This window comes from Balaenoptera acutorostrata, chromosome 6 (assembly GCF_949987535.1).
Source record: "Balaenoptera acutorostrata chromosome 6, mBalAcu1.1, whole genome shotgun sequence".
Classification (NCBI taxonomy): domain Eukaryota; kingdom Metazoa; phylum Chordata; class Mammalia; order Artiodactyla; family Balaenopteridae; genus Balaenoptera; species Balaenoptera acutorostrata.
This window is the reverse complement of record NC_080069.1, coordinates 122,592,162-122,617,043: the sequence shown is the minus strand read 5'-3', so window position 1 is coordinate 122,617,043 and position 24,882 is coordinate 122,592,162. Positions and strand designations below refer to the sequence as shown.

Here is a 24,882-nt window from a genome sequence, read left to right as displayed (position 1 = left end):
CGGGTGTCCCCCCAGCGCCCTCCGTAGGTCCGCTGCCCGCTCTGGGCTGGGCCATATGTGACTTGTGGGTCCTGTCATCCGTGGGAGCCAGGAGGCCCACCGTCAGGGGCTGGAGCGGGGCACGTGCCCCTGTGGGTCACAGCGAGAAATGCTGCTGTCGGGGGCTTGTAGGTGTGGGAGGAGCAGGGCAGGTGGTAATCGGTCAGCAGCTCCCCATGCAGGGTCCACACCCACTGCTCCAGGCTCTGCGGGGCTCAGAGGGCAAGGCTCCGGGCAGGGAGGGGCGAAGCAGCGGAGAAGTGAGCCTGGGCAGGCGACCGTGCAGGGGGGTCGTGGCCTCACCCATATCAAGGTGGGGATTTCGGGGAGCAGAGATAGCACGGTGGGGACCCTCGGTGAGCGCTCGCTGCATCATGGATGAGGGGGCCAAGGCCCTGGTCAAGTGTAAGACAGCACGGGTGCTGCGGGGTGAGGAGATACACGGCGGGACCTTCCTGGTTCTGGAAAGTTCTTCCACCCCACACGGCGGGACCTTCCTGGTTCTGGAAAGTTCTTCCACCCCACGGCCTCCGTTTCCCCATCTGTAAAGTGGCGGTTGCAGTGGGGCTCAGGAGAGATGCATGGGGGATGCCCAGCAGTGGCCAGGCACACTTTGGACCCCCGCCACGGCGTCACAGTTCCCCGGACTCGGAGCCCTTGGGGCTGATCTGCTGTTGAGGCTGGCGGGACCCACCCCCGCTGACCTCAGATTCCATCTGTAAAATGAGACAGTTTTACTACATCGGGGATTTTGACTCTCTAAGGAAACCTGTAAACCCTTTCTTAACTAACATTCCTCTGGGGCAGCCTGATGTGTAAAACCTGCTAGGACCCCAGGCCCCTCCATGGAACCCCTTTTGAGAAGCCCTGGCCAGGCCAAGCTCCAGGTCCCCACGTCCCGAGGGACCTGCGAAGGGCAGGGAGGCAGGAGGCAGGACGTCCCAGGAGGTCGGCGAGGGCGGGCACGGCGAGTGGGGGCCAGCCGGCTGATGCTCGCTGGGCTCCGGCATCTCCCCCCGGCAGCCGCTGGGAAGGCTCTGCCAGGGCAGGGGCTCCGTGATGGGCCTCTGGGTCTGGAGTTTGGAGCTTGGTTTCCCATCCCACGAGGCATCGTGAAAATGCTCTCAAAACACAGTCATAAAGCTGTGATCATTCGTTGCATGTTTGAAGGGCAACATGCACCCGCTTAGGGCAGCCGGGGGGCGGGCAGCCAGGGGGCACGACGTCTCCAAGTCGCTGGGTGGTGCTGCCGGAAGCCCTGTGTTGAAAAGGATTCTGAGTTGCCTCTGGTCTCAACAAGACAAAGCACAGCGGGAGACGAGGTCTCTGGCAGGGGCATGCGAGGTGTTCAGTGTCCACAACCTAAAGCGCAAGCTCGAATAATTGCACTTCTGGCTTCCAGCCTCTCTCGATGGCAGGGCCTATTTTGATTTTCCAAACTTCTGGCAGAGCCCTCCTCCTGGACCACCCGAGGGTGGAGGAGGGCAGGGGAGCCCCAGATTTCCTTTGGCTAAATGGGGAGCCCAGGGGCTGCATCCTGTCTGGGGTCGCCGGCCACCAGGACAGTCGCCCACATGCCCCCTTGCTGCAGAGAGAAATTGGTTGGCTCTGATCGGATGCTCCAGAAGGGGCAGAGGAGTTCCTGAGGCCTCACTGGGGACGGAAGGAGGGGTACTTTCCGGGTGCGGGGTGGTGGCAGCCTTTGACACAAGTGTAAGATCAGAGCTTGTCTGAAGACTGAAGGGGCCGCTCTCGGGCCTGGCTGCCCCTCGCAATGACCAGAGCCTTAAGGATCCCAAGTCCCAGGCCCTGCCCCCGAGCCCTTGAGGGCAGAGAGTCTGAGGGGCTCGGGTTCCTCGGGATCCCCCGCTGGGTGTGGGGCAGGAGGAGACAGGACTTCCCTCCGCCCTGGATGCCTCAGGGTATTTATGGGGTGTTAAGGTCATGGCTTTCGGGGCGTGCTTGAGTGTGGTGCCCCCAGGACACCTCATCCAGGGCCGCCCAGCGTCCCCGTGGCACCCCAAGGGCTGCCTGTGCCCCCAGCACCCCATCGGTGCTTTGGGGTCCAGGAACCATCCTGCCTCTGGTCAGAAGCGTTGACCAGCCGCCCCAGGTGAGAGCGGTCAGAACCCCCGAGGGGGACCGAGGTCCTCCCTAGCTTTGTGCAGACCTGGTGTTTCCCGTGAGGCCAGGGAGGGGTTTCCTTGGCTTGTGCAAGGTGGGTTTGGCAGCTGTTCCCTGAGTCCCAGCTCCTCCTCCCGGTCCTCAGTGGGATCTGCTGCTGGGGGCTGGGGGCAGCATCCTGAAGCCCCCTCCCCACGCTGCCCTGCCCTCGGGAGGTGACACCGCTGGGTGGTTTGGGGGCGGGGGAGTCACCTGCTCCGTCTGGGAGCCTAGCGGCAGAGCCAGTGCCACATCTGTCACCCCAGGGTCCTGCCCCAAAGCTCCTGCCCCTGATGGGGTGCCCGGGGATGTTTGCTCCCTCCCTGTGTGCAGGAAGAGGTAGGGGGAGGGCTGGAGGGAGCTCTGGATGAGGATCCGGGTGCAGAGCTTCTGGGGGGCTTCGCACCCATGCCTCAGTTTCCCCTTCTCCATAGTGGGTGGGGGACAGTAGACCCCTGCCCTCTGAGGGACACGCCCACAGAACAAACAGGCATGTTTTTTGGTGTGAAAACCCACTTGAGGATTTGGCGGGAAAAATGGTTTTCAACATGTACAGGCGTTTGCAGGGGAGGGTGGGTGCCGGAAATGAAGAGGGCTTTTTGCCGGCAGGGCCCTCGACTGATCACGTGGTCACTGCTGCAATCTGGGGCATGGGTGGGCAGGCGGGGAACCAGGCCTGGCCGGGGGCCGGGTCAGCAGGCACATTCCAGAGCCTGGGCTGAGTGGTGGGAGGCACCTCCGCTCCGGCTGGGCCTGTTCGTGGGAGCGGATGCCTGCGCCCTTGGCCGTGCTCATCGCCCTGTGCAGGGCCTGCGAGGCCTGGCGCTGGGCCGGACACCTTGTGATACAGGGACACAGAGATGCACCGGCCGCACCTGCCCCCCGGGGACCAGGGCTTTCCAGGGAGGCAGGCCCTTCGCCAGACCACTGTGACGAGTGTGCTGACTGCTTCTTCGAGGGGCGCCCCCCCCTGCGCGGGGTCACAGCTGCCCCCCAAATGCCCCGAGCCTATTCTTTTTTCCAGTAACTGCATTTGGAGAACATATATTCAGATATCGAGCTGCCAGTCACAGGGAGAAATACTTTATTTGAATTGGATGAAATTTGAACTAGAAGTCATGTTGTTTAATAAAAATGTGTGGTTTTGATTCACTGTGCCTGTCGTATGGTTCCTGTTTGCTGGAGAGTTTAAAACGTGGGCCAGGGGCCTCTGACGTCCAAAGGGATGGAGAGGGGGTGGCTGAGAGAGGGGGTGGGCGCTGGGCGGGGAGTGCTGAGGTGTGGGCGGGTGACGCCCCTCTCCTGCTCCGCCCCCATGACAGCCCCACGTGCTGTTACGGGCCCAGGGCTGTGGCAGCGTCAGGCTGCCCACCCTGCACGCCCGCTCCTCCCAGTGGCAGGAAGGCAGAGGGGCTGCAGACCGAGCCCCGGGGGACTGCGGCCAGGCTGCGGTCGGAGACACTGACGGTGAGGGTCCATCTGTGTGCCAGAGACAGAGCTGGACGTCGGGGTGGGAGGGCCACGCTCCACTCCTCCGAGCCCCCTGCGTGGAGACGGGCTGCCGGGGGTAGTTCCGAGTCCTCGCTCGTCACGGGGCAGTTTCAAACCCTGGTTGGGAGCCCGCGTATTTGGAACTGTGCTTCAGGGATCGGGTAGGAATGGGCCTTTGCTGGACTCCAGGACTGTCACCCCATCTCTAGGTCAGGTTACCCGTAGAGCCTTTGGGAAGCCAAGGAGGGCGAGGGTCCTGTCCCCAGAGCTGTGCACACGGCCGGCACCTTGCTTCACAGATCCCAGAGGCCATCCGTGGGCCCGCGCTTAGTGACTTCGGGTGACGCATCACCCCAGCCCTGCCGTGGTCCGGCGATGAGAGGCCACATCTGGCCCCTGCCTGGGGGCCCGTCTCTCTCTCTTCCTGGGGTCTGGCACAGAGGAGGGCCTCACGCACCTTCCCCAAATGACTGGCAGGGAGGGTGCGGCTTCCTTGCCTGGGCCTGTGGTTCTGACGTGTGCAGGTGGGCACCGTGTCCTTGCGCCGCCCATGGCCCTGCCCTTCGGGAGTGGTGCGTGCCTCTTGCTGGATCGCGGCGGAGCAGAGGCTCAGGGGCAGGGGCGGCCTCAGGCTTCTGGCCAGAAAGGGGCAGTGGGGCTGGTGGAGGAATCGGTGAAAATCTGATGAATACACAGTCTGGGTATGATGGGGTCTTATCCGTGGGGCACAGGGCAAACCCAAGGTGTTAGGAAGGGTGTGGTCACCACTAGGCAGTGGTTTCTGGGCCGTGGGTGCATCTGCCATGTGTGATGCAGTAGCTTGCGCTTAGTAGGTGCTCAATAATGGCTATTGAATGAGTGGATGGGTGGATGGAGAGAAGGATGGATGATCCATGCATGGATGGGTGGGTGAATGGATGGATGGGTGGATGGATGGATGGGTGGATGGATGGATGAGTGGATGGATAGATGGATGGATGGATGATCCATGCATGGATGGGTGGGTGAATGGATGGATGGATGGATGGTTGGGTGGGTGGGTGGGTGGTGGATGGCTGGGTGGATGGCTGGATGGATGGATGGCTGGGTGGATGGATGGGTGGGTGGATGGATGGATTGATGGGCAGATGGATGGGTGGATAGGTGTATGGATGGGTGGATAGGTGGATGGCTGGGTGGATGGGTGGGTGATGGGTGGATGGCTGGCCACCTGGCTGGATGGGTGGGTGGATGGCTGGGTGGCTGGGTGGATGGATGGATGAGTGGATGGATAGATGGATGGATGGATGATCCATGCATGGATGGGTGGGTGAATGGATGGATGGATGGATGGATGAGTGGATGGATGGATGGATGGGTGGTTGGGTGGGTGGGTGGGTGGTGGATGGGTGGGTGGATGGATGGGTGGGTGAATGGATGGATGGATGGATGGATGGATGAGTGGATGGATGGATGGATGGATGGTTGGGTGGGTGGGTGGGTGGTGGATGGGTGGGTGGATGGATGGATCGATGGGCAGATGGATGGGTGGATAGGTGTATGGATGGGTGGATAGGTGGATGGCTGGGTGGATGGGTGGTTGGATGGGTGGGTGATGGGTGGATGGCTGGCTGCCTGGCTGGATGGGTGGGTGGATGGCTGGGTGGACGGGTGGCTGGGTGGATGGATGGATCGATGGGCAGATGGATGGGTGGATAGGTGTATGGATGGGTGGATAGGTGTATGGATGGGTGGATGGGTGGGTGGATGGCTGGGTGGCTGGGTGGATGGATGGATGAGTGGATGGATAGATGGATGGATGGATGATCCATGCATGGATGGGTGGGTGAATGGATGGATGGATGGATGGATGAGTGGATGGATGGATGGATGGGTGGTTGGGTGGGTGGGTGGGTGGTGGATGGGTGGGTGGATGGATGGGTGGGTGAATGGATGGATGGATGGATGGATGGATGAGTGGATGGATGGATGGATGGATGGTTGGGTGGGTGGGTGGGTGGTGGATGGGTGGGTGGATGGATGGATCGATGGGCAGATGGATGGGTGGATAGGTGTATGGATGGGTGGATAGGTGGATGGCTGGGTGGATGGGTGGTTGGATGGGTGGGTGATGGGTGGATGGCTGGCTGCCTGGCTGGATGGGTGGGTGGATGGCTGGGTGGACGGGTGGCTGGGTGGATGGATGGATCGATGGGCAGATGGATGGGTGGATAGGTGTATGGATGGGTGGATAGGTGTATGGATGGGTGGATGGGTGGGTGGATGGCTGGGTGATGATGGATGGATGGATGGCTGGCTGCCTGGCTGGATGGGTGGGTGGATGGCTGGGTGGACGGGTGGATGGAAGGATGGATGGATGGATCAGTAATGCGTGGGTGGCCAGGTCGCTTGAATGGCTCTTGGAGGTGGCAGCTTCCCCAGAGGAGGTCTGGCCCTGAGGACAAGCTCTCAGGCGTCAGGCAATTCTCCTGGGTCCCCACGTGGGTGCCGTCTGTGCTGCCTGTTCAGGGCCTTCGTCCTTTTCCAGGGAGACATCCAGCAGCTGCTCTTCGTCTCGGACCACCGGGCAGCTTACGATTACTGCGAGCACTACAGCCCTGACTGTGACACTGCGGTCCCCGACAAGCCCCAGTCTCAGGACCCCAATCCAGATGAATATGTGAGTCCTGGTGGGAGCCGCGGGCAGGCCGTCTGGGGCTGGTGGGCGTGGAGGGACACAGAAGCTGTGCGACTCCCGTCTTAAGTAAACCCACTGGGTGAGACTATATTTGATCCCCGGGGCAAGGTGGACTCCTGACTCACTTTACGAAGGGTTCTGTGCTCCCAAAGCAATTGAGTCAAAAAGGATGTTGGTAAAGAATCTTTCACACAAGTTTCTGGGTGAAGAGAGCCATGCGCCCTCTGGATCAACACCTGGGTGGGGTGCTGTGAGCGGAAACGCCACAGGTTCCCCCGGCGGGCTGTCTGGAGCTTGCCAGATAGGAGGGGCTCAGGGCTGTCGGAGCAGAATGATGGTCCTCTGACCCCTAGGGCGGCAGCGACTCTGAGGGGCAGCCTCGGCCCGAGAGTTTCAGGAGCATGTCCAATGCCTCTGTCCTCTGACCGTGACCCGTGTGTCTGTGGGTCAGCCGTTCCCATCCACCCGCCCCCACGCCCCAGCAGCACCTCGGTTAATTTGATTTGCAATTCTTTGTACCATTTCCAAATGAAAATCCTCTCCCAGCCCCTGCACAGATTGGACTCCTGTTTCTTTTAAGTAAAATTCAATCTTGCTCTTTTTCTCTGAGCTTCCCTTCTTTCACGAGCAGTCAGAAGAGAAGGAGGTGGGGGACCCCATGAAGCTGTGGGGTCCGGGGCTAGGCATGTCTTTCACACCCTGAGAACAGGGTGGACGGTGCTCCCAGCTGGGTTCCTGCAGCCGAGGCGTCCTGGCCACGCCTCCCCCTCCCCATGCCCGATACAGAAATGGGTCTGAGGGTGAGACCATCTCTGTCGCTGTGAAGTCCCTCCCGTGAGGCCTGGGCCTTCGGTGAAGGTCGGGGAGGGCCCTTGGTTTGGCTGGTTGTCCTGGCCCTCGGGTGCCAAAGGGTCAGAACATTTGGACCTTTTAGGGCTCATCTCTCTTTGAAGGCCACCGGGGGTCCCCGTTTCCTTCCCTAGACTCCTCATGGGGCTGGCTCTGCTCCCCCAGGGGATGGAGGGGGAGGACTCCCTTCAGGGCCCACGGGGTTGGTGCCTGGAGCTGGGCACGGCTTTTTGAGGTCCGATCTTCCCAGTTGAACCCACGAGGGAGGGAGATGGCAGGCTGGCATCTCGGGGTGGGGGGCCCACGCCCTCCTCACGTGGCCCTGTTTGCTCTCAGTACCCGGAAGGAGAGGGTGAAGGAGACGCCTATTACTACGAGTACCCCTACTACGAGGACACGGACGATGCGGGCAAGGAGCCCACCCCCACCAAGACACCAGTGGAAGCTGCTCGAGAGACCACGGAGGTGGCCGAGGTCTGGCCGGGTGGCTGCTGGGCCCTGGAGGCCGTGGTTGGCGGGGGGGGGGGCCGTGGCGAGCATGGGGGCCGTTTGGAGATGCGTGGAGAGCAGGGCCGGTGGGCGGGAGCTTGGCAGGGAAATGGGGGACCAGGGACCGTATGTGCTTTGTCCTCACGGGGAGTGTGGGGCAGAGGGCTTTCTGTGGTGTGGGGGACACCCCTGTGATGGAATCCAGTCCCCTCCCCAACGGGTGGCCGGGACACTGGCCTGTATGGCTCTTAAGAGTCTGGAATGTTCGCTTACTTTTTTTTGTTTTGGTCACCATGTGGCTTGCGGGATCTTAGTTCCCCAACCAGGGACTGAACCCAGGCCCTCGGCAGTGAGAACGCGGAGTCCTAACCACTGGACCGCCAGGGAATTCCCTGTTCTCTTACTTTTTAAAAGAAATTTGAGATACAGTTCACTCTGTCCAAGCGCGTGATTGCAGGGTTTCGTCGTGCATAGCACTTCCCTGGGCTGGGCTGTCGCCCCCTTTCCGAGGGGGCCCCGGTGCCCCGATCCACAGGGGCCGGTTGGCCGATGGGTCAGCCTCCCTCTCACGCCGAAGAGGAAACCCCCGACCCGGTCCTCACTGCGCCGGCCGCCCCCCTAACCCTGCGTGTCTCTGCCCGGCTCCCAGGAGCTGACCCAGCCCCCCACGGAAGCCCCTCCGGTGCCCGACACCAGCGAGGGGGCCGGGAAGGAGGAGGACCCTGGCATCAGTGACTACGACTACGTGCCCAGCGAGGACTACTACACCCCACCCCCTTACGAGGACCTCAACTACGGCGAAGGCATCGAGAACCCTGACGAGAACCCCGACCGGGGCGCCCGGGCCGAAGTTCCCACCAGCACGGTCCTCACCGCCAATGCCTCTAACGTAATTGCCTTCCCGGCGAGTGGGCTTGGTCCGGGGGAGGGGGCCGGACCCCGGGCTCTTCCTTCTCTACTCCTCACCTTGCTGTCCTGGGGCAGCTGCCCTCCCCCACTGCCCACCACACCTGGCCCTGCCGCCCTTTGCAGCCAGGCCGTTTTAAATGATCGCCGAGGATGCCCGCTGAGTTTTAAGTCACCGACTTGCTGGGTGGATCTCAGCGTTGTCAGTTTTTCATCGGCAAAATGGGTGGAATGAGCCCCGCCCTCCAGGTCTCTTGGGGTTCGGTGGAGATGGAAGAGGACATGCGTGTTTACAGGCAGTGTTCCCGTCTGTGGCCCGGGTGGGGGCAGGCCAGACAGGTACATGAGCTGGGGGTCTGGACAAGCAGACCAGATGTGAGGCCAGGTAGGACCCTAGGCTTTCCCATCACGCAGACCGGACTTGAAATCTCTGCCAGTGACCTTGGAAAGTGATATCCCTTGTCTCAAAATCAGTGATCTCATTTACAACCTGGCACCAGTGTTGCCCGCCTCTTAGGGTTGTTGCCACGTCTTCAGATTGGAGAGGAGTTGAGCTCAGCCCATAGGGAATGCTTAAAAACAACCGTCATGTGATGCTGAATTCTTGACGGCCACAGAGCAGACACACGGGGTTCTGATGGGTCCAGACCCCTCTGGCAACGGGCATGGGATTAGGGGCATGTTACCCCGAGACCCTGGGCCTGGCAGCCGCAGGTTCCCCAAGTACACAGTGCAGCCTGGTGCTGTGTGCCCGTCCTTCTGCAGCCCTGATTTGCCACGGGGTCTTGGGGGCTTTGGGGTGAGTTTCCCCGTCGTGAGAGGGAGACAATGACTCCCAACAAGTGAAACCCCAGGCTACCCGTGTTCTGTGACCTCGGATGCCACGGTGCTTGGAGTCCCGGGGCTGGGGGCCTGTGCGTGTCCGTTACCTGGCTTCCTCTGGGTGACCCCTGCCGCCTTCCCTCTCAGCCGGATCCGCCTCCGGAGGAGGGGATGGACGACTTGGAGGGAGAGTTCACAGAAGAAACCATCAAGAACCTGGACGAGAACTACTACGACCCTTACTACGACCCCACCGTCTCCCCGTCGGAGATCGGGCCGGGCATGCCCGCCAACCAGGACACCATCTACGAAGGGGTGAGTGGCTAGGGAGGGTGCCTCCCCGGGCCCCTGGGCGGGGACCCCTGCTTCATCAGCCGGATGGATTTGGTGTAATCTGTACCTTCTTCCTGTTCTCCCTCTCCTCCCTCTGCATCTTACAAACCCCAGATCGGACCACGGGGCGAGAAAGGTCAAAAGGGAGAACCTGCCATCATCGAACCAGTAAGACACGTTCTTATTGTCTCCCTGAAACCGGCGGGGTGGTGGGTCGAAGCTTGGGGCACGTGGCGGGTTAGGTAGGATGTGGCTGGACCTGCGGGACCCCTGCGCCTCTATGCCTGGGGCTACCACGAGGAGCTACGTGACCTCGTGGATGCCACACGCTGCTTCAGAAAGCGCCTGGGCAGGGGTAAGGTTCTGGACCTCGAATGAGGTTGTGGCTACCTGGGATTCGAATGGGTCAGGACCCTTTGTGCCGCACGCTTAAGATCTGGGCACACCACTGTGTGTCAATTTCTCCTTGATAAGAAGACTCGGCTTCTGGGAAGGAGGGAGCTCCCCTGGAGGGCAGAGGGGCTTAGCAGGCTGAGTGTGGACCAGGAGCGGCTGGTCTGGGGCAGGGAGCGTTAGCCACGGACCCAGCTCTCCGCCCTGGCCGTGCAGCCATGTGGCTGCAGCTGGTGAAACAGGGAAGCCTGGTCGTCAGCCACGCCGAGGGGATTTAATAAAACAGCTCTGCACTGAAACTCCCACTGAGTGAGACTGCACCGTGCCAGGCTGGGGGCGAGTTAAACAAAATGACTGTTGAGAACGTCTTAACCTTGGGATCATAGGCAAGAGGTCCCACGTGCACCTCGTGGGTCGGTGGGTGTTGGCGGGGGCCCCACTCTGTGTTGGCGCGTCCTCTGCCCTCAGGGAGCCGTGCCTGGCCGGGAGCACCAGGGTCCACCCTGTGGCCTTTGGGCTGCCGAGGTCCAGGCCCTGAGCCGGGGCGGGCGAGGTGCCAGGTGATCAGCCAGGTGGGGGAGGGGTGCCCTGCAGCTGCACGTGGTGGGCATGGCATCACGGGCTGGGAAGCAGCTCTAAGGGTGAGGAAGGGCTGGCTGCCAAGGTCCACCCCTGCCACATCCTCCAAGAGCCAGAGGGAGGAGACCAGCGTCCTGCACTCGACGGGTCATGAGGCTGGGGCCAGGCTCCAGCTTTCTCTCCTGCCAGGACTTGGTTGCCCGACCTGGAGGCTCCAGGGCGCTTCCGGTCGTGGGGCTTCTGGGACGGAGAACCGAGGTGACCCCCATCCTCCCGTGGGACTGGGAAGGTTCTTCTGGAACTTCATCCCCCTTAGAGGCACCTGAAGCCCGTGGCTGGGGCATCAGGACGGGGGCGCTAGATGACTGTCCTGCTCTGTGCTCCCTGCCCCGCCCCCCAGGCCTGTCCCAGGGACGGGTGCATCCGCTCCCACTGGGCTGTGGCCACTGGGCACACACATCCTGCTCTCGGGCTGAGAACATTCCTTTTCCGGTGCTCCCCAAGGGTCCAAGGGAGTCAGGGCTTGTCTGGGGCCGAAAGATGGGGATGCAGAGGAAGTGAGCAGAGGGGCCGAAGGGGGACACCAGCACCAGGTGGTCCCTTGCTCGACGACATGTAAAATCCTCACACCACGTCCAGACTCAGGGAGGAAGGCGACCCTCGGGGAAGAGCAGTGCGGCCAGTGGTGCCACCTCAAGACACGGGGCTGCCGGGGACCCGCTCCAGTCCTTGAGGGGCTGTGTCAGAAGGTGGACCACACCCCGCGTGACTTCCCTGTGGTCCAGCCGTGTGCAGACCACGGTCCAGATGGCCTTGGTCCCCGGTGGACTTGCCGCTGCCTCGGGTGCCTTCCGTGGTGTCCCCATCGCTTGGTGAAAGGGGCATCTTGCCTGGGAAGAGTGGAACCCTCGGGCGGGCGGGGGCCAGGCTCTGTGGAGCCCTGGGTTTGGTCCTGGCTCTGGGAAGGCCTGGCCGGCACCTCAGTCAGGACGAGCTTCCTGTTCACACGTCCCCCAGACCGGGCTGCCCCTGTGTGAGAGCCGTAGCATCCCAGGTCCAGGTGGAGGGGGGTGAGAGTGGATGAGGTGTCCCGTTGCCAGGCTCCACCAGGCTCCAGCGGCGAGGGTGGGCTGGGGGAGCAGGCTGAGAAAATAGAAGCGGTCCAGCACAAATAGCATGTCTCCAGAAAGTGCATTTCATCTTTGTTCAGGGAGAAGTGAGCCATCTGGATGCAGTTAGGGAAGGATGCCCTCCCCTCTGGCCCCAGCGTTTGCTCCCGCCCAGCCCCCAGCCTGTTCGGAGTGTCCGAGGGGCCGAGGCCGGTCTCCCTGGAGACATCAGGGAAACCATTGGAATTTCTCAACCTGGAGCATCACCAGATGTCCTCAGAGCTTTAGCTCCCTATAAACAGATGGCCGAGTCCTGGACGACCGCCGACGTGGTCTTGCCTCGGCCGCGCAGGCGTCACGGCCCGTGAAGGCTGGGTGGCTGTTTGCTCTCCCCAGCCTGCCCTGGCGACCTCCTCCTGGGGAGCGTGGCTCACTGTGCCTGGGGCTCTGGGAACCGGCTCCTTCTCTTTCCATCCATCCATCCATCCCAGGGACACAGGGGCTATTTCCCACTCAGACCTGGTACCCTCTGTCATGGGTCAGCAACACCAGTGGCTCCTTGACAGGACAGGAGTCCCTCAGCCGAGCGGATTCAGGTCAACAGATCTGGTGCTCCTGGCTGCCCTGGGACCTCAGGGACCAGGCATCTCCAGATTCAACGTCCTGTTTCATCTGGTAAAGGCCCGCAACAGGCATGTCTGCCTTCCACTGTGGCTTAAGGAAGGTTTTCTTGGTCTGTGCTATGTAGCCGATGAATGGGCCCCCGTGAAGGACTGTTTCGAGTTCTCAGCTGAGGCTGAGACCGTCCACCCTGGTGGGGTGTGGAGCGGGGCCAGTGAAGGACGGCCATGGCTTCCCATGTCTTGGGAGCACTTCTCGTTGGGGTGGTGGCCAGGGGTCCATCCCTTCACTGTACCTGGGAAAGCGCCGGCACCCCTCCACTGGGCTCGTCCATCCAGCGGCCTCCGGCCCTTCCCAGGCCGACCTGGAATGATCCTCCCGTGAGGGCCCACCCACCGTGGCCCCCACTCCCTGAGAGCAGCGGTCGTGTGTCCGGGAAGACAGCTGCAGTCCTGCAGGGTCCACGGCAGCCAGGAGTTTCTCTCTTAACCCTCGCTCAGTTCTGATTCTCCTCAGCTGCCTTTGTCAGAGGAGGAAACAGGAGAGTGGGACCGATGAGGTCATTTGGATGAACTCTCTGTGTGCATCTCATGTACACACGTCTCTCTGAGTGCACATCTGTGTAAACACCGGATGCATCCTCCCAGCGACTGGGCAGCCCTGGTGGGGAGGGTGAGGGGCTTGGAGGGGACCTGCAGCCCCTGGCCTGGGTGCCCCGCACTGGGGGGTGTCCGACACCTGTGCTGACCTGGTGCCTGTCCTGGGCACACCCTCTTACTCCTAGGAGGCAATTCCGGGTTTCACAAGAGGACTGTTCACTTTCAAAGAAAAGCCCAGGGCACAGCAACATTGAGAAGCAGCCCGAGCCTGCTCTGTTCCGGGGAAACAGGAGGCAGGTCTGCCACTGGGGGCCAAGTGTGTCCAGCCCTCTCACCGCTGTCTCGGCCGTCACAGGAATTCACTGGGAGGAGGGGTCCACGGCAGCCAGGCGCCCCGCGTGAGGCTGAAGCCTGCCCAGCTGGGCCGGACAGAACCCACCGGGTCCCAGGATCCCCAGAAACGATCCACCACGGTGTTCTCAGCATGCAGACCCTTGCAGGGGCCAGAGGTCCTTCCCTCCCTGGAAGGCCATGCGTTGCCTCTGACCCCCGAAGTGGGCATGGAACACAGAGGACGCTGGGGCCTGCCTGACCTTGGTGTTGACCGGACAGGCGTAGAGAGGAGGCCCGCGCTGGGAAGGTGACTGAAGCCGAGGCCCCAGAGCCGGAGCCCCCGGGCCGGGAGCTCTGTCTGCAGGGACCTGAAGCCTGCTCTCCCCTCCGCTGCCCATGCCGACTCCAGGGCCCAGGCTGACAGGGGGGCAGGAGGCCTTGTCCCCATCTGGGGGGAAAGACAGTGAGGCCTGGGGGCCAGAGGCAGCATGGACCTCGGCTCCGCCGGGTGAGGGGCTAGAAGAGGAGGGCAGCTGAGTGTCCAGTGGACTTGGCTGTGTTTCCCATGTGGAGGGAGGAGGGGGCTGGAGACCCCAGCGTGGCTTGTCTGAGCAGTTAGGCCTAAAGGTTCTCTAGGCGGGGACCTCAGCCTGCGGCGCCCTTTCCTCTTGTCCCCCCTGAATCCACCGGGTGGTCGTCTCTCCACCCTCACTGGGCCCTGGTCCTGGGGTCCACTGCTCCCTCAGGCCGCCGTCACCAGGGCCTGCCTGGGCACTGCCCCCTGGGCACAGGAGGGCCAGAGGCGTGGCCGGGGAGTCCTGGCCCCCCTCTCTCCTCTGGACGCTATTCTTGAGGGAACCCTGTTGGTTGCTGTCTGGCTTGGTGCTGCCCTGGAGACGCTCAAAGGACGGTCACCGTGGCCCCCATTCCAGAGGCTGGGGACCCCTCCCAGGACGGAGGGTGCAGACCCAGAGGCCAGAGACTGTGGTCCTCTGGTCCACCCAGCATGGAGGGCTTCCTCAGGGCGGGGGTCTGCTAGGGGCCGGGCCCACTCGGGGTCTGGGGATGGAGGGAAGGGGTCCTGGGGTCTCAGACGCTCTCCCTGTCTCTTCCAGGGCATGCTCCTGGAGGGGCCTCCTGGCCCCGAAGGCCCCGCGGTGAGTGTCCCGTTTTATTTCCCGTGACTTGTGGGAGGCGCTTGGGGGTGGAGGGAGACCCCTTAAAGCTCCCAGATGGAAAAGAGGGGTAAACGCCCTGGGACCGGCACTTTCTCGAACCCTCTCCTGGCCAGGCGGGAACCGCCTTGTGGCTGCATCTTTAACTCTGCCTGATTTTATTTCTAATTCTAGGGTCTCCCAGGACCTCCAGGAACGATGGGTCCCACTGGCCAAGTGGGTGACCCTGGAGAAAGGGTAAGGGCGGCTCAGTCCCCTCGGATCACGGGCTCTGTGGCCTCGTCCGGGCGACCTCCCTGCTCGGGGAGCAGCCGTGACCTCACCTGTGTGGGTGACCGCAGTACACTGACGTCCTTCCCCAAATTGCCCCGCCCCCCGCATCTCACGCCACCCCTTAGTGCGTCCACTCTCTTCAGATGTTTAGGGGGCCGACTGTTGCCTGGCCCTGAGCCGGAGGCAGGAGACCCCTGCAAAAGTGAGCCTCAGCCGGGCTGTGGGCCCCCCGGCGGGTTCCAGGGGCCAGCTCACGGTGGCGGCCCTGCATTAGGGTAGCAGTAACAACAGCTGCAGTGGCCAAAGAGCTCTGGTGCTGCCTGGGCATCCCACAGGATCCGAATTATCCTCCCTCAATACGAGAACTTCATTGGCCTTAAGACCCCCTCGCTCCAGCTTCCTTGTTGGAAATCTAGCAACAGACACAGAAAACTTGCTCTGGGTCAGAGAGACCATCTTGGGGTCACCCTAGCCAAAGGGACCATCCTGGGGTCACCCTGACCAAAGGGACACATCCTGGGGTCGCCCTGGTCAAAGGGACCATCCTGGGGTCTCTCTGGGCAAAGGGACACATCTGGGGGTCACACTGGTCAAAGGAACCATCCCCGGGTCGCCCTGGGTGGCTGCCGGAGAGATGCAGGCTGAGCCCAGTTCGCGGCAATTTCGTTCCGACTCCTAGTGGGCATTTGGGGGTACTGCAGCCCGGTGGGTTCTCGTCCAGCTTGACTTTCTTTTCTTTTTGTTTTTCCTGCTGGTCTAATGAATATCGATGTGAGCACAGTCAGACTGAGAACTATAATTGGGTGTAGTTGTAGATGAGAGACACTGGGGGCGTGTGTGCATCCTAACAGACCTTTATCCCCAGCGCCTGGCACACTGCCCAGAGCAAAGACCTCACGGTTTTGGGGTGGACAGTGCCGGGGTCTGGTCCTGAGGAAAGGCGGCTGGGGTCTGCTTCCAGGGGGTGTTTGACTGTCAGGTGCTGGGGGCTTTGGGGTGATGATCAGGGTGATGTCCGCAGACAAAGCAGGCGGCTGCGTGACCTCTGAGGGCAGCCGGATCAGACTGGCACCAAACAGGATTCTCCGCCATGTTGCTTCCCTGTGGCCAGTGGCTTTGGGGGCAGAGTAGGTGGGCCTTGCTCCGTGGCTGGCCTGTGACATGCTTGGCCTTCCCATACTTCCCATGCCGCTCCTGCCTCTGCCACAGTTGAAATTCCAGACAAGCAAGTGAGGGGCCCGTCCTCTGCCCACCCTTGAACCCACACCAGTCGAGCTCTGCCCCAGGGGCTGCAGTCTCTAAGCCAGCTCACTCCAAAGGTCTGGGAGTGGTTGGGGGGGTGACAGCCGTGTCCCCCCACAGAGCCGTCCTCAGATGGACCCAGGGGTGTGACTGAGTCCAGATGTCAGTGAGAGAGGACGGCCGGCCATAGCACACATCTTCTGTCTTAGACGTAGGGGAGGTCGCCCCCTTTCCTGTGGGGGTGCCTCCCTCCCTGCAGAATCGGGATGCACTTGATACCCTCGGGGCCAGAGAGCAGCAGGGTCAATGACCCTATATCATGTCCACTCAGCCCGGTAATGATGCTGCCATGGGCATAGCTTCTCCAGCCCCTTCTCCTGGTTGTTGAGACCTCAGCCCCTCCCCCCCACCTCTTTAGGTTTCAGGGGTTGGGCATCCTTTCGGGATTTTGCTTGAGGGTCTTTTCTGTCCTTTAAAAGGCTTGTAAGAACCCCCGTTATTACACCCACGGAAAGCGTGATTCACAGGTGCCTGCATTGCTCCCCAGGGCCAGCTGGGACGATGCCCAGCTATGTCACCACCTGCCCCCCCCGGCTGGCTGGATTTACACTCAGGGCCAGGGGAATGGACACAGGCTGGGTCCCTGCAACTTGGCTGAGAGGCAGAGTCCACTGAGGCCCATAGGAAGCTTTTAGCTTCGCAGAGGCCGTTGTGAGTGACCGCCGATGCCCGCAAGGCAAGGTTGTCCGACCATCTCCTGCCTTCTGGGGGCAGGACAGGCGGCTCCACCTTCCAGTACCCCTGTGTGCCCAGGACATCTTTTATGGGGACATCCAGCCTGGGACACCTGGTTACTCACCTGTTCCACACAGCCAGGTATCCCTGTGATGTCCTGGCCACAAGCCACGGTGACACGGGCCTTCCCTGGGTGTGTTGGGGCCACGTCCTCTCTCTGACCTGGTCGTCCCGCCTCCGGTGCTATCAATGAGGCATCACTAGGATTGAGCTGGGGCCACCTGAGTCGTCTTGTTAACCTGTTGAACCCCCTAGAGGCCAGAAAGACCCTTTTTCATATTAGGGAGCACATGGGGGGGACCTTTTGAGCTGGGACAAGGCTGAAAGTATCGATAGAAACACCTCAGTGCCTCCCTCCAGGCCTGTCGGGCTTCCCGGGCTCAGAAGACCTCAGTGAGCTCCGCTGGGACTTCCGACCCCCTCCTGCTGCAGGGCCAGCTGAGGCTCCTGGTGGGGTGGGAGCGTGCATGGTGCCCGCTTCCCCCAGGGCTCTGGCCCCGGCCGCAGGTGTAGCCAGATGTAGTAGATCTGTAGTTTTCGGATCTAGAGCAGGAGCTGACCCCTAAGAACTTCTCTGGCCTCTCCCAAGCTGTAATTGCACAGGAGCTGGCCTGAAAAAAAAAAACCCACTGATATTGAGGATCTGAGGATTGGTGCGTGTTCCTCTCCTTTTCTGGGTCTTTCTAAGAGCAGAAGCAAAAATATCTCAGCATAAAGACTCCCCTGGTCTTTGCAGCTCCCTCCCCGACCCTGCTGCTTTTATTATGAGAAGCAGCTCGGCTTTGCAGCTGGTGCTGAGCCCCGGGCTCCTGGGTTCAGCCTGGGGCCTGAGTCTACAGCCACTTTCAAAGGGTCTGAGCTCTCTGTCCCCTCATCTCCGTGCCAGAATGACGCCAGGATGGCCTCAGGAAAACCCTCTGTTAAACGTGGAAGGGGTGCCTTGTTTCTTCACCTGGTCTACGTGTGACCAGCCCCACGGTGCCAGTGCTTTAAAACATTTCCGTCTGACCAACTTAGGCCACTGATCAGAAAACACACAAAGGCCGGGTGACTTTTCTTATTTCGCCTTGAGCCTGGTGGCTGGAGCATGCCCCGTGTCTGGCAGGCCGTGGACAGAGTGAGCCGCGTCATGAGCCTGCGTTCGGTGTCCTGAAGGGTGGGAAGGCGGCTGTGATGTAGCCCTATCTTTTGGCTCAGGGGACAAAGTCTGAGTTACAGACCTCAGTGCTTGGCAAAGCTCGGCTGACGATTTTTTCAAGCCGTGGTAAATACAGGTGCGGGCGAGGGGACACACGCGGGACTGACATCAGGTTTTAAAGTGTCGGAAGGATTCACGGGGTGGTTTTCTCCTGCGAACCTTCTCTTTCTCACAGGGTTTCCAGGTTTTCCTTGTCCATCTATGCCTACGCTCTTGGGAATCACGCTGGGTGTAATTGAAGCATGACAGCGTGAGGGTGAAGTAGCTTCTGGGACCCGGAGGTTGAATTTTCACCCTCCATGGCTTAAAAAGAGCAGGAGGAGGGTCTTTGAAAGTGGAAACAGTGGATGAGGGGCCGCCCCAGTATGCTTCCTGGTTTCCAGTGCGACACACACACACACACATGCACGCACGCACGCACACACACACACACACAGGCACACACACACACACACAGGCACACACACACACAGGCACACACACACACACACAGGCACGCGCTCACCACGTGGACACCACATGGACGGCATCTTGTCCCTGGGAGACACGGACCCTAAGCTTTGAATTGGGGGTTTGATTTGGGATCGACTCAGCAGCAGCAAGCTCAGCGGCGAACCGCTATCAGCATTGGATTTCCAGGAGGAAATCTGGGTGGCAAAACACGTTCTGGATTTTTCTTTTTTAAGCAAGTTTTATTTTCTGAGAATTTTTTTTTTTCTGAAATGGCAGGCAAGGACCATTTGGCTGTATCCATTAGCAAAAAGGGGAACGGGAATCCTTTGACCCAGCAGTTCTGCTTCTGAGGACCTACCTAAGAAAGATGCCTGGGAATTCCCCAGTGGGCCAGTGGTTAGAACTCCGTGCTCTCACTGCCACGAGCCCGGGTTCGAGCCCTGGTCGGGGAACTAAATCCCGCATGCCGCGCAGCGTGGCCAGAAAAAAATTAAAAAGAAAGAAAGAAAGATGCCTGAAGACTCATCACGGCAGCCTGTGTTCTAATGAAAACTGGAAATGACCTAAACGTGCATCAGAGGGGGACGGATTAAATAAATGATGAGTCTGCAACGTGTGGCCTTTAAAATGAATGTGGCCAAGCTCATAAATAGGCCACGATGTGCAGCAGAGGAAAAGGGCCAACTGCAGAACAATATGGACAAGATGACCTCGTGAAAAAGGAGGAAAACCGCCTCCCTGGCCACGCACCCCTAGACTAACGGACGTGATACACATCGGGTGTTCGGTGCCTGTGCTTCTGGCCTCTCTGGACACGTACAGGATTTTAGCCCTGGTTACTTCTGGAGGAACGAGAGGGAACTTTTACTTTTCCCTTTGTGTGAATCTGTGTTATACCACATTTCACAAGAACGGGGATCGGTCCTGGAGTAAACATAACCACTGAAGAAAAGACGGTGTTAGTTCCGGCCCAGGCAGTGCACACCCTTCTGGGTCATTCCGGGATGGACCCCCCGGGTGCTTGGTCTTCTGGGCCGGGGAGTCAGTCTGTGTCTGAGCTGGGAGCATCGTGCCGTGGTGGTGTTTGCACACACGGTTCGAGGGCTGGACCCAGCATCCCTCGCAGTGGGGCCGATGGTGGTCGCTTTCATTGAGGAGGGGGAGCTAAGCTTCATCTGTCTGCAGACAGACCTCGTCCCCTGCAAGCTGGTTGGGAGTCTGCCTGCGTTAGTGAAAAGCTGAGCGATAAAACGCTTTTTTGTCAATAAGCCGTATTATTCGTGTTACATTCACATAAGCCTGACTTGGGCCAGGATCAATTAGAGACTCTGTCGGCGGTGGGCGGCGGGGGGGGTGCTGTTAGGATGAGCTGGAGGTATGATGTTTGTGCAGAGGTGGGACCTTGAATTGCTTGAGAGCACTGGTGTCCCGTGCACTGTCCTCCCGGCGACTCCGGTCCCGCACGTCTGTCCAGACAAGTGGACGCTTTCCGTCTGGCCTCTGCCCCACCCGCAGAGCCAAGGGCGCGTGGGGAGGGGCCCCTCGCTGACCACGGACGAGCTGGCCCTCTGAGCAGCCAGCGCAGGTGTCCTTGGGCTGCCCCGCCCAGGTGGGACACCTGGCAGGGACGTTCCTGGGGTTATTCCTGGGGTCGTGGAAGCCCCAGCACCCTGCCCCCAACCACCTCCCGCAGTGTGGCCTCTGCCCTCCACCCCCCACCCCCATGGCAGGCTCCAGCCTTTCTGTCTCTGATTCCTCTGGATCCGCTCAGGCCTCCCTCCATCCTCCTCCCTGTTCTCAGCCTACAGCGAAGCCCCCTCCTCTGGGCTTGGGGTCTGCACATCCCTTTCCTGGGGTCCTGTGTTGCTCTGTGCTTGTGCAGTGCGTTTCCTGCGGGCCCTGACTCCGCCCCGTCACCCCGTCCCAGCCCAGCTCCGCCCCGTGCACTGACCCACTCTCCTGGCCCCTCTGTCCACAGGGTCCCCCTGGACGCCCAGGCCTTCCTGGGGCTGACGGGCTGCCCGGCCCTCCTGGAACCATGCTCATGCTGCCTGTGAGTGTCTTTACTTGGGGGCTGGGTGGCCGGGTGGGTGGGCTCGGGGCTCCAGGTGCGATGGGGGAGTGGGGCCCTGGGTTGTTTCCGAGGGGGTCGATCACCGAGCCGAAGACTAGCTCCAACCTGGGCCGACTGTCTTGTAGAAACAGGCTCCTTGGGGCTGCCCTGCTGACATGGCAGGGTGGACACCGGGGTCAAGGTCTCCACCTCTGCCGGCGTCCAGGGCTGGCCCCTCCGAAGGGGACGGAGTCCAGCTCTGCGGGAAGCTGTGTGGTGTCTGCTTCCGTCACCACACACGTGCCCTCTCCACTCGGACCCCCGTGCCAGCCGGTCCCTCCTTGAACTTGACCTGCTCATGACTTTGTGGGTCCTCACGGGGAGCCCAGGCCAGGAGGACGAGTGTGTGGAGGGCTGGTCTGGGCCCATGTCAGTTTCTCCGTGAGCCCGTGTGCCCGGGAGGCTGGGTGCAGCTCGGGAGACCCTGCGTGGACCTGTCGCCTCCCTGCTGGGCCTCGGTGCGGGGTTTGCACTGGGCCCTGGGGCTTTTCCTTGCAATAAGTGGGGGCCGTGGGGTCTCAGGTGAGATGCCGCAGGTGCCAGAAAGGGCTTCCCGGCTGCGGGGAGGCTCTCCGGGTGGCCCCAGGGCTGAAATTGGCCGGTGGGGCTGGAGCAGCTCTGTGCTGGCAGAGTCGGGTGGTGTGACCGAGACGGGGTCTGGGGCTGGAAGCTGCCCATCCAGACTCTCCACGGCTCTGCTGTTGCCAGAGAGGCCGATGGGCACCGCCTCAGCCCTGGGGTCCAGAGTGGGCACCACGTCGGTGTGCCCTTGGTGACCCCAGTCTTACACCTACAGTTCCGGTTCGGAGGGGGCGGCGATGCGGGCTCCAAAGGACCCATGGTCTCAGCCCAGGAGTCCCAAGCTCAAGCCATCCTCCAGCAGGCCCGGGTGAGTGGTGCCTGGGGCCGGGGGGCTGGGGGGTCAGAGCCCGGCCCCATGGGGCTCGGAGCACAGCTTGGAGGGGAAGTGCCTCTGGCCGACTTGGGTGTGCTTGCCCGAGATTCAGGAGCCTGCGGGGCTCCAGTCATCCCTGTGCATTTGGGGGACCCGGGTGAGCACCGGGAAAGGTGGAGGAGGTTTCTTAGGGGTTCCTGGCCCACACCGAGGGTCCAGGTTCCTGGATGAGGACTTGGCTGCTGAGCCCTCTGGCACCTGCTGAGCCCGTGCGCCCAGCTTCAGCCGTCTGCTGCCCTCCCCTGGGCTCTGGGGATGGAGAGACCCCCCATGTACTCCTGGAAGGGGCTCCCTCTGATGGGCTGGGCCGAGCCCGACACCCCGGGGAGAGAGCCCGTGGACCCCAAAGCCCCTCGCTCAGCCTGGGGGTCCCGAGGAGCACTTGCCCCATTACTGCTCTGCTCTTGGCAAATGAGCTGATTAGTGAATTGTGTTTTTAATTGACGAGGCTCCAGGTTGCTGACTGCCTGTGATAAGAGCAAATGCCACCCGGGGGGGTGGGTGACCCTTCAGTGGAGTGCCCGTAATGGGGCATTGCAATAAGCTGCTAAGTAGTCCCTTGTTTGGCAATATTTATGTCGCTCTGGCGCAGCGGATAGATGCTAATGATAGAACGGGGGGATAATGAACTACAGGGCGGCGGGTACTGAGTCGTTGCTATGGAACAAATTGCCGTGTGATACAATCAGCGGGTAACAAACCCCACCACCTGCCACCGGATTTATTGACGGGCCGGCCTGGCTGGCCTTTGAATCTGTGTGTGTTTTGACTGAAGTCAAGTGGGCGATGGGCTCCCAAGAAGATTTTATAACACAAAGTCTTCCAAAATTAAAGTGGCATCATGCAGGGGAGACAGTCTCAGAGTGGCGTGGAGGAAGCCCTTTAAGAAAGCAGGTTGAGCTGTGTGGTGGCAGCTGGGAGGCGTAGAGCCACCTGGACAGGTATCTAGGTGGGGCCCTGGGCGGCTGAGACTCCCTGGCTGCCCATTCTGGGGATGACTTAGTTCACCCTAGGAGGGCTCCCCGATACCTCCCCGGCCGCTGGAAGTGCCTCTCGCGGAACCCTAACCCAGCCCGGAAGCGGGGCTGCTTTTCAAGCTTACTCTGCGGGGCGCAGGGCTGAGGGCAGGCCCTGCCTGTGCGAGGCCGGCTGGGGAGAAGGAAGCAGTCAGCAAGAGGCTCTGAGCACCCATGTGGGTGGAGCGCCCATCCCCAAAGCGGGGAGTGGGCACCCCCCCGGCCCCCACCCCACCTCTGCCGCTCCGTTTGTGGTTGTCGCCGGGAGCCCAGAGGATCGGAGAAAGTGGGTCTGGGGGTCCATGTGACCTCCTCCCCCCTTCCCACCTGGCCCGTCTCACCTGTCGGTACAGGTAAACCAGCCATTTCTCAGCGTGTCCCGTTTTCCCTTGCAGCTGGCGTTGAGGGGGCCGGCTGGCCCGATGGGTCTTACTGGGAGACCCGGCCCCATGGTAAGTAGTCATAGGGGAGCCTGGGGGAGCCTGGGGGGTGGGGTGCCGTTCCCCCTCCCCCCACCAGCCCATCAGGCTCCCAGCTTATCCAGGTCAGAGCACACTTAACATCACTGGGACCTTGGGGCAGGAGGGGCCTGGGTGGGCGGGGCCTGTGGTGCCCTGGGGACTGGGAAGCCCTCACACTTGCACTGGCTACAACTTTACCTCGTGACCCTGGGGGGCTCCAAGCCTCTTTCTTTTGAGGCCGCCATCCCTCTTTATAGTCGAGACCACCTCAGTGTGGGGCAGACCCTGATTCCAGCCCCCTGCCCGGCCCCTGCTGCACGAGCCTCGGGCAGCCAGGCACACCCGGGGCAGTGAAGGGGGCCCCCGGGGGTGTGCATGGCCCTTGAAGCTTGCAAGGAGCCGGAGGACTGAAGCGCACAGTGCCCCCATCCCCATTCCCCATGTGGGTGGGCTTGGCCCCTGGCCCCAGGTCTGCGTCGGTGCCCTCCCAGCATCCGGGGATCTTGCCCTGCAATGGGCGAGGATGTCCACACACGGCCCCGGGCTACGGGCTGTGACAGACCGTGGTCAGATCCACCCTGGAGAGAAGCGAGCGTGTTCTGAGCTCGTGGCCCTCGTGCGCGCCACGGTCCAGGATTTCCCTCAAACCTGGGAAGAGATGCAAACGAGGAGAAGTTACTGCTTGTCCCTCGGGTTCTGTCCAAGGCAGCCAGCCGGGCTCTGTGGGAGCCCTGCCCATGGGCCAGTCCCGTATCCCTTCTGCTTCCCGGCCCTTCCCCAGTCACCCCTACAGCCGGTACCTGCCGGGCGTCCCCTAACCAGACGTGTCTCCCCAGGGCCCTCCCGGGAGCGGAGGTCTGAAGGGCGAGCCGGGAGACATGGGGCCTCAGGTACGTACCCCCCTCACTTTCCTCTGTCTGAAGGGGCGCCCCCCGGAAGTCGGTGCCCCCCAATGCTGCATTTCGTCAAGGAAGTAGCGGGAGTTGCCATCACCTGATGCAAAGCTGGATGCGGAACAGCAGTGGTGTCTGCAGCAGGGGACCGAGTTGGCTGTTTTCGGTCCCTGCCCTCACTCAGGGCAGTGGGTCCTGCACCCTGTCCTGCCGTTGCCCACGTGCTGGCAGCTGGGGCAGTAGCCACGGGCCAGGTGGACGAGCACGGGGACCAGGCTTTGCTTTTTCCCTCTGAAAAACAGACACGCTACTGACCTTTGTCCTCTGATTCCCGACAGGGTCCCCGGGGTTTGCAGGGCCCACCTGGCCCTTCAGGAAAGCCTGGAAGAAGGGTGAGTAGTTCTCAGCGACAGCGGCTGGGCCATGGATGGGGCGGGAATCTGGGGTGCGTTTGCCCCGATCATGCTGCATCTTGCCGGCTAGGCTTGGCCCAGCTGCTCCCCTCCCTTCAGAGGGCGTGTCTGTGTCCAAGGCTGGGTGGGTCCCGTTCCACGGGGGGGCAGCGAGCTCCCCTGCCCCTGCCCCCAGCGTCTGTCCCGAGCATGTTAACGTAGTTTAACAAACATGTTTAATTAAAGCAATTTCCCAGGCTCTTTGGGAGCAAGTATAGAAAAGACAAGATGATCAGTGGTCCTTTCTTTGGGGGCAGTCTCATTTCTCCAGAAATGGCTTTGGTTTGGAGGAAATGGCTGGCCGGCTGCTCGGGCCTCCTGCACCTTACCTGTGCTCCTAGACTCCTGGATTCTCTGTTTGGGTTGTAATTTTAGTGGATGGAACTGCTTTGCTTCCATACGACCGTGGCTACTGACAGAGAGTGTGCATTTATAACCTAATATAAATTAATG

At 61.2% G+C, this 24,882-nt stretch overlaps 1 protein-coding gene across 3 annotated transcripts in view; it reads left to right on the top strand.

The window, feature by feature from the left end:
• The window catches only part of COL5A1 (collagen type V alpha 1 chain), a 160,401-nt gene that overhangs the window by 62,826 nt on the left and 72,693 nt on the right, over positions 1-24,882 (top strand). For 2 of the 3 annotated variants that reach the window (XM_057549407.1, XM_057549405.1), the window contains exons 5-16: positions 6,221-6,352; positions 7,556-7,693; positions 8,358-8,597; positions 9,584-9,751; positions 9,884-9,937; positions 14,519-14,560; positions 14,753-14,815; positions 20,518-20,592; positions 21,449-21,541; positions 23,019-23,075; positions 23,921-23,974; positions 24,316-24,369. In XM_057549407.1, the coding sequence (XP_057405390.1) occupies positions 6,221-6,352; positions 7,556-7,693; positions 8,358-8,597; positions 9,584-9,751; positions 9,884-9,937; positions 14,519-14,560; positions 14,753-14,815; positions 20,518-20,592; positions 21,449-21,541; positions 23,019-23,075; positions 23,921-23,974; positions 24,316-24,369 (1,170 nt within the window). The remainder of the gene's footprint in view (positions 1-6,220; positions 6,353-7,555; positions 7,694-8,357; positions 8,598-9,583; positions 9,752-9,883; positions 9,938-14,518; positions 14,561-14,752; positions 14,816-20,517; positions 20,593-21,448; positions 21,542-23,018; positions 23,076-23,920; positions 23,975-24,315; positions 24,370-24,882) is intronic. The other variant, XM_057549408.1, reaches the window with a different exon arrangement.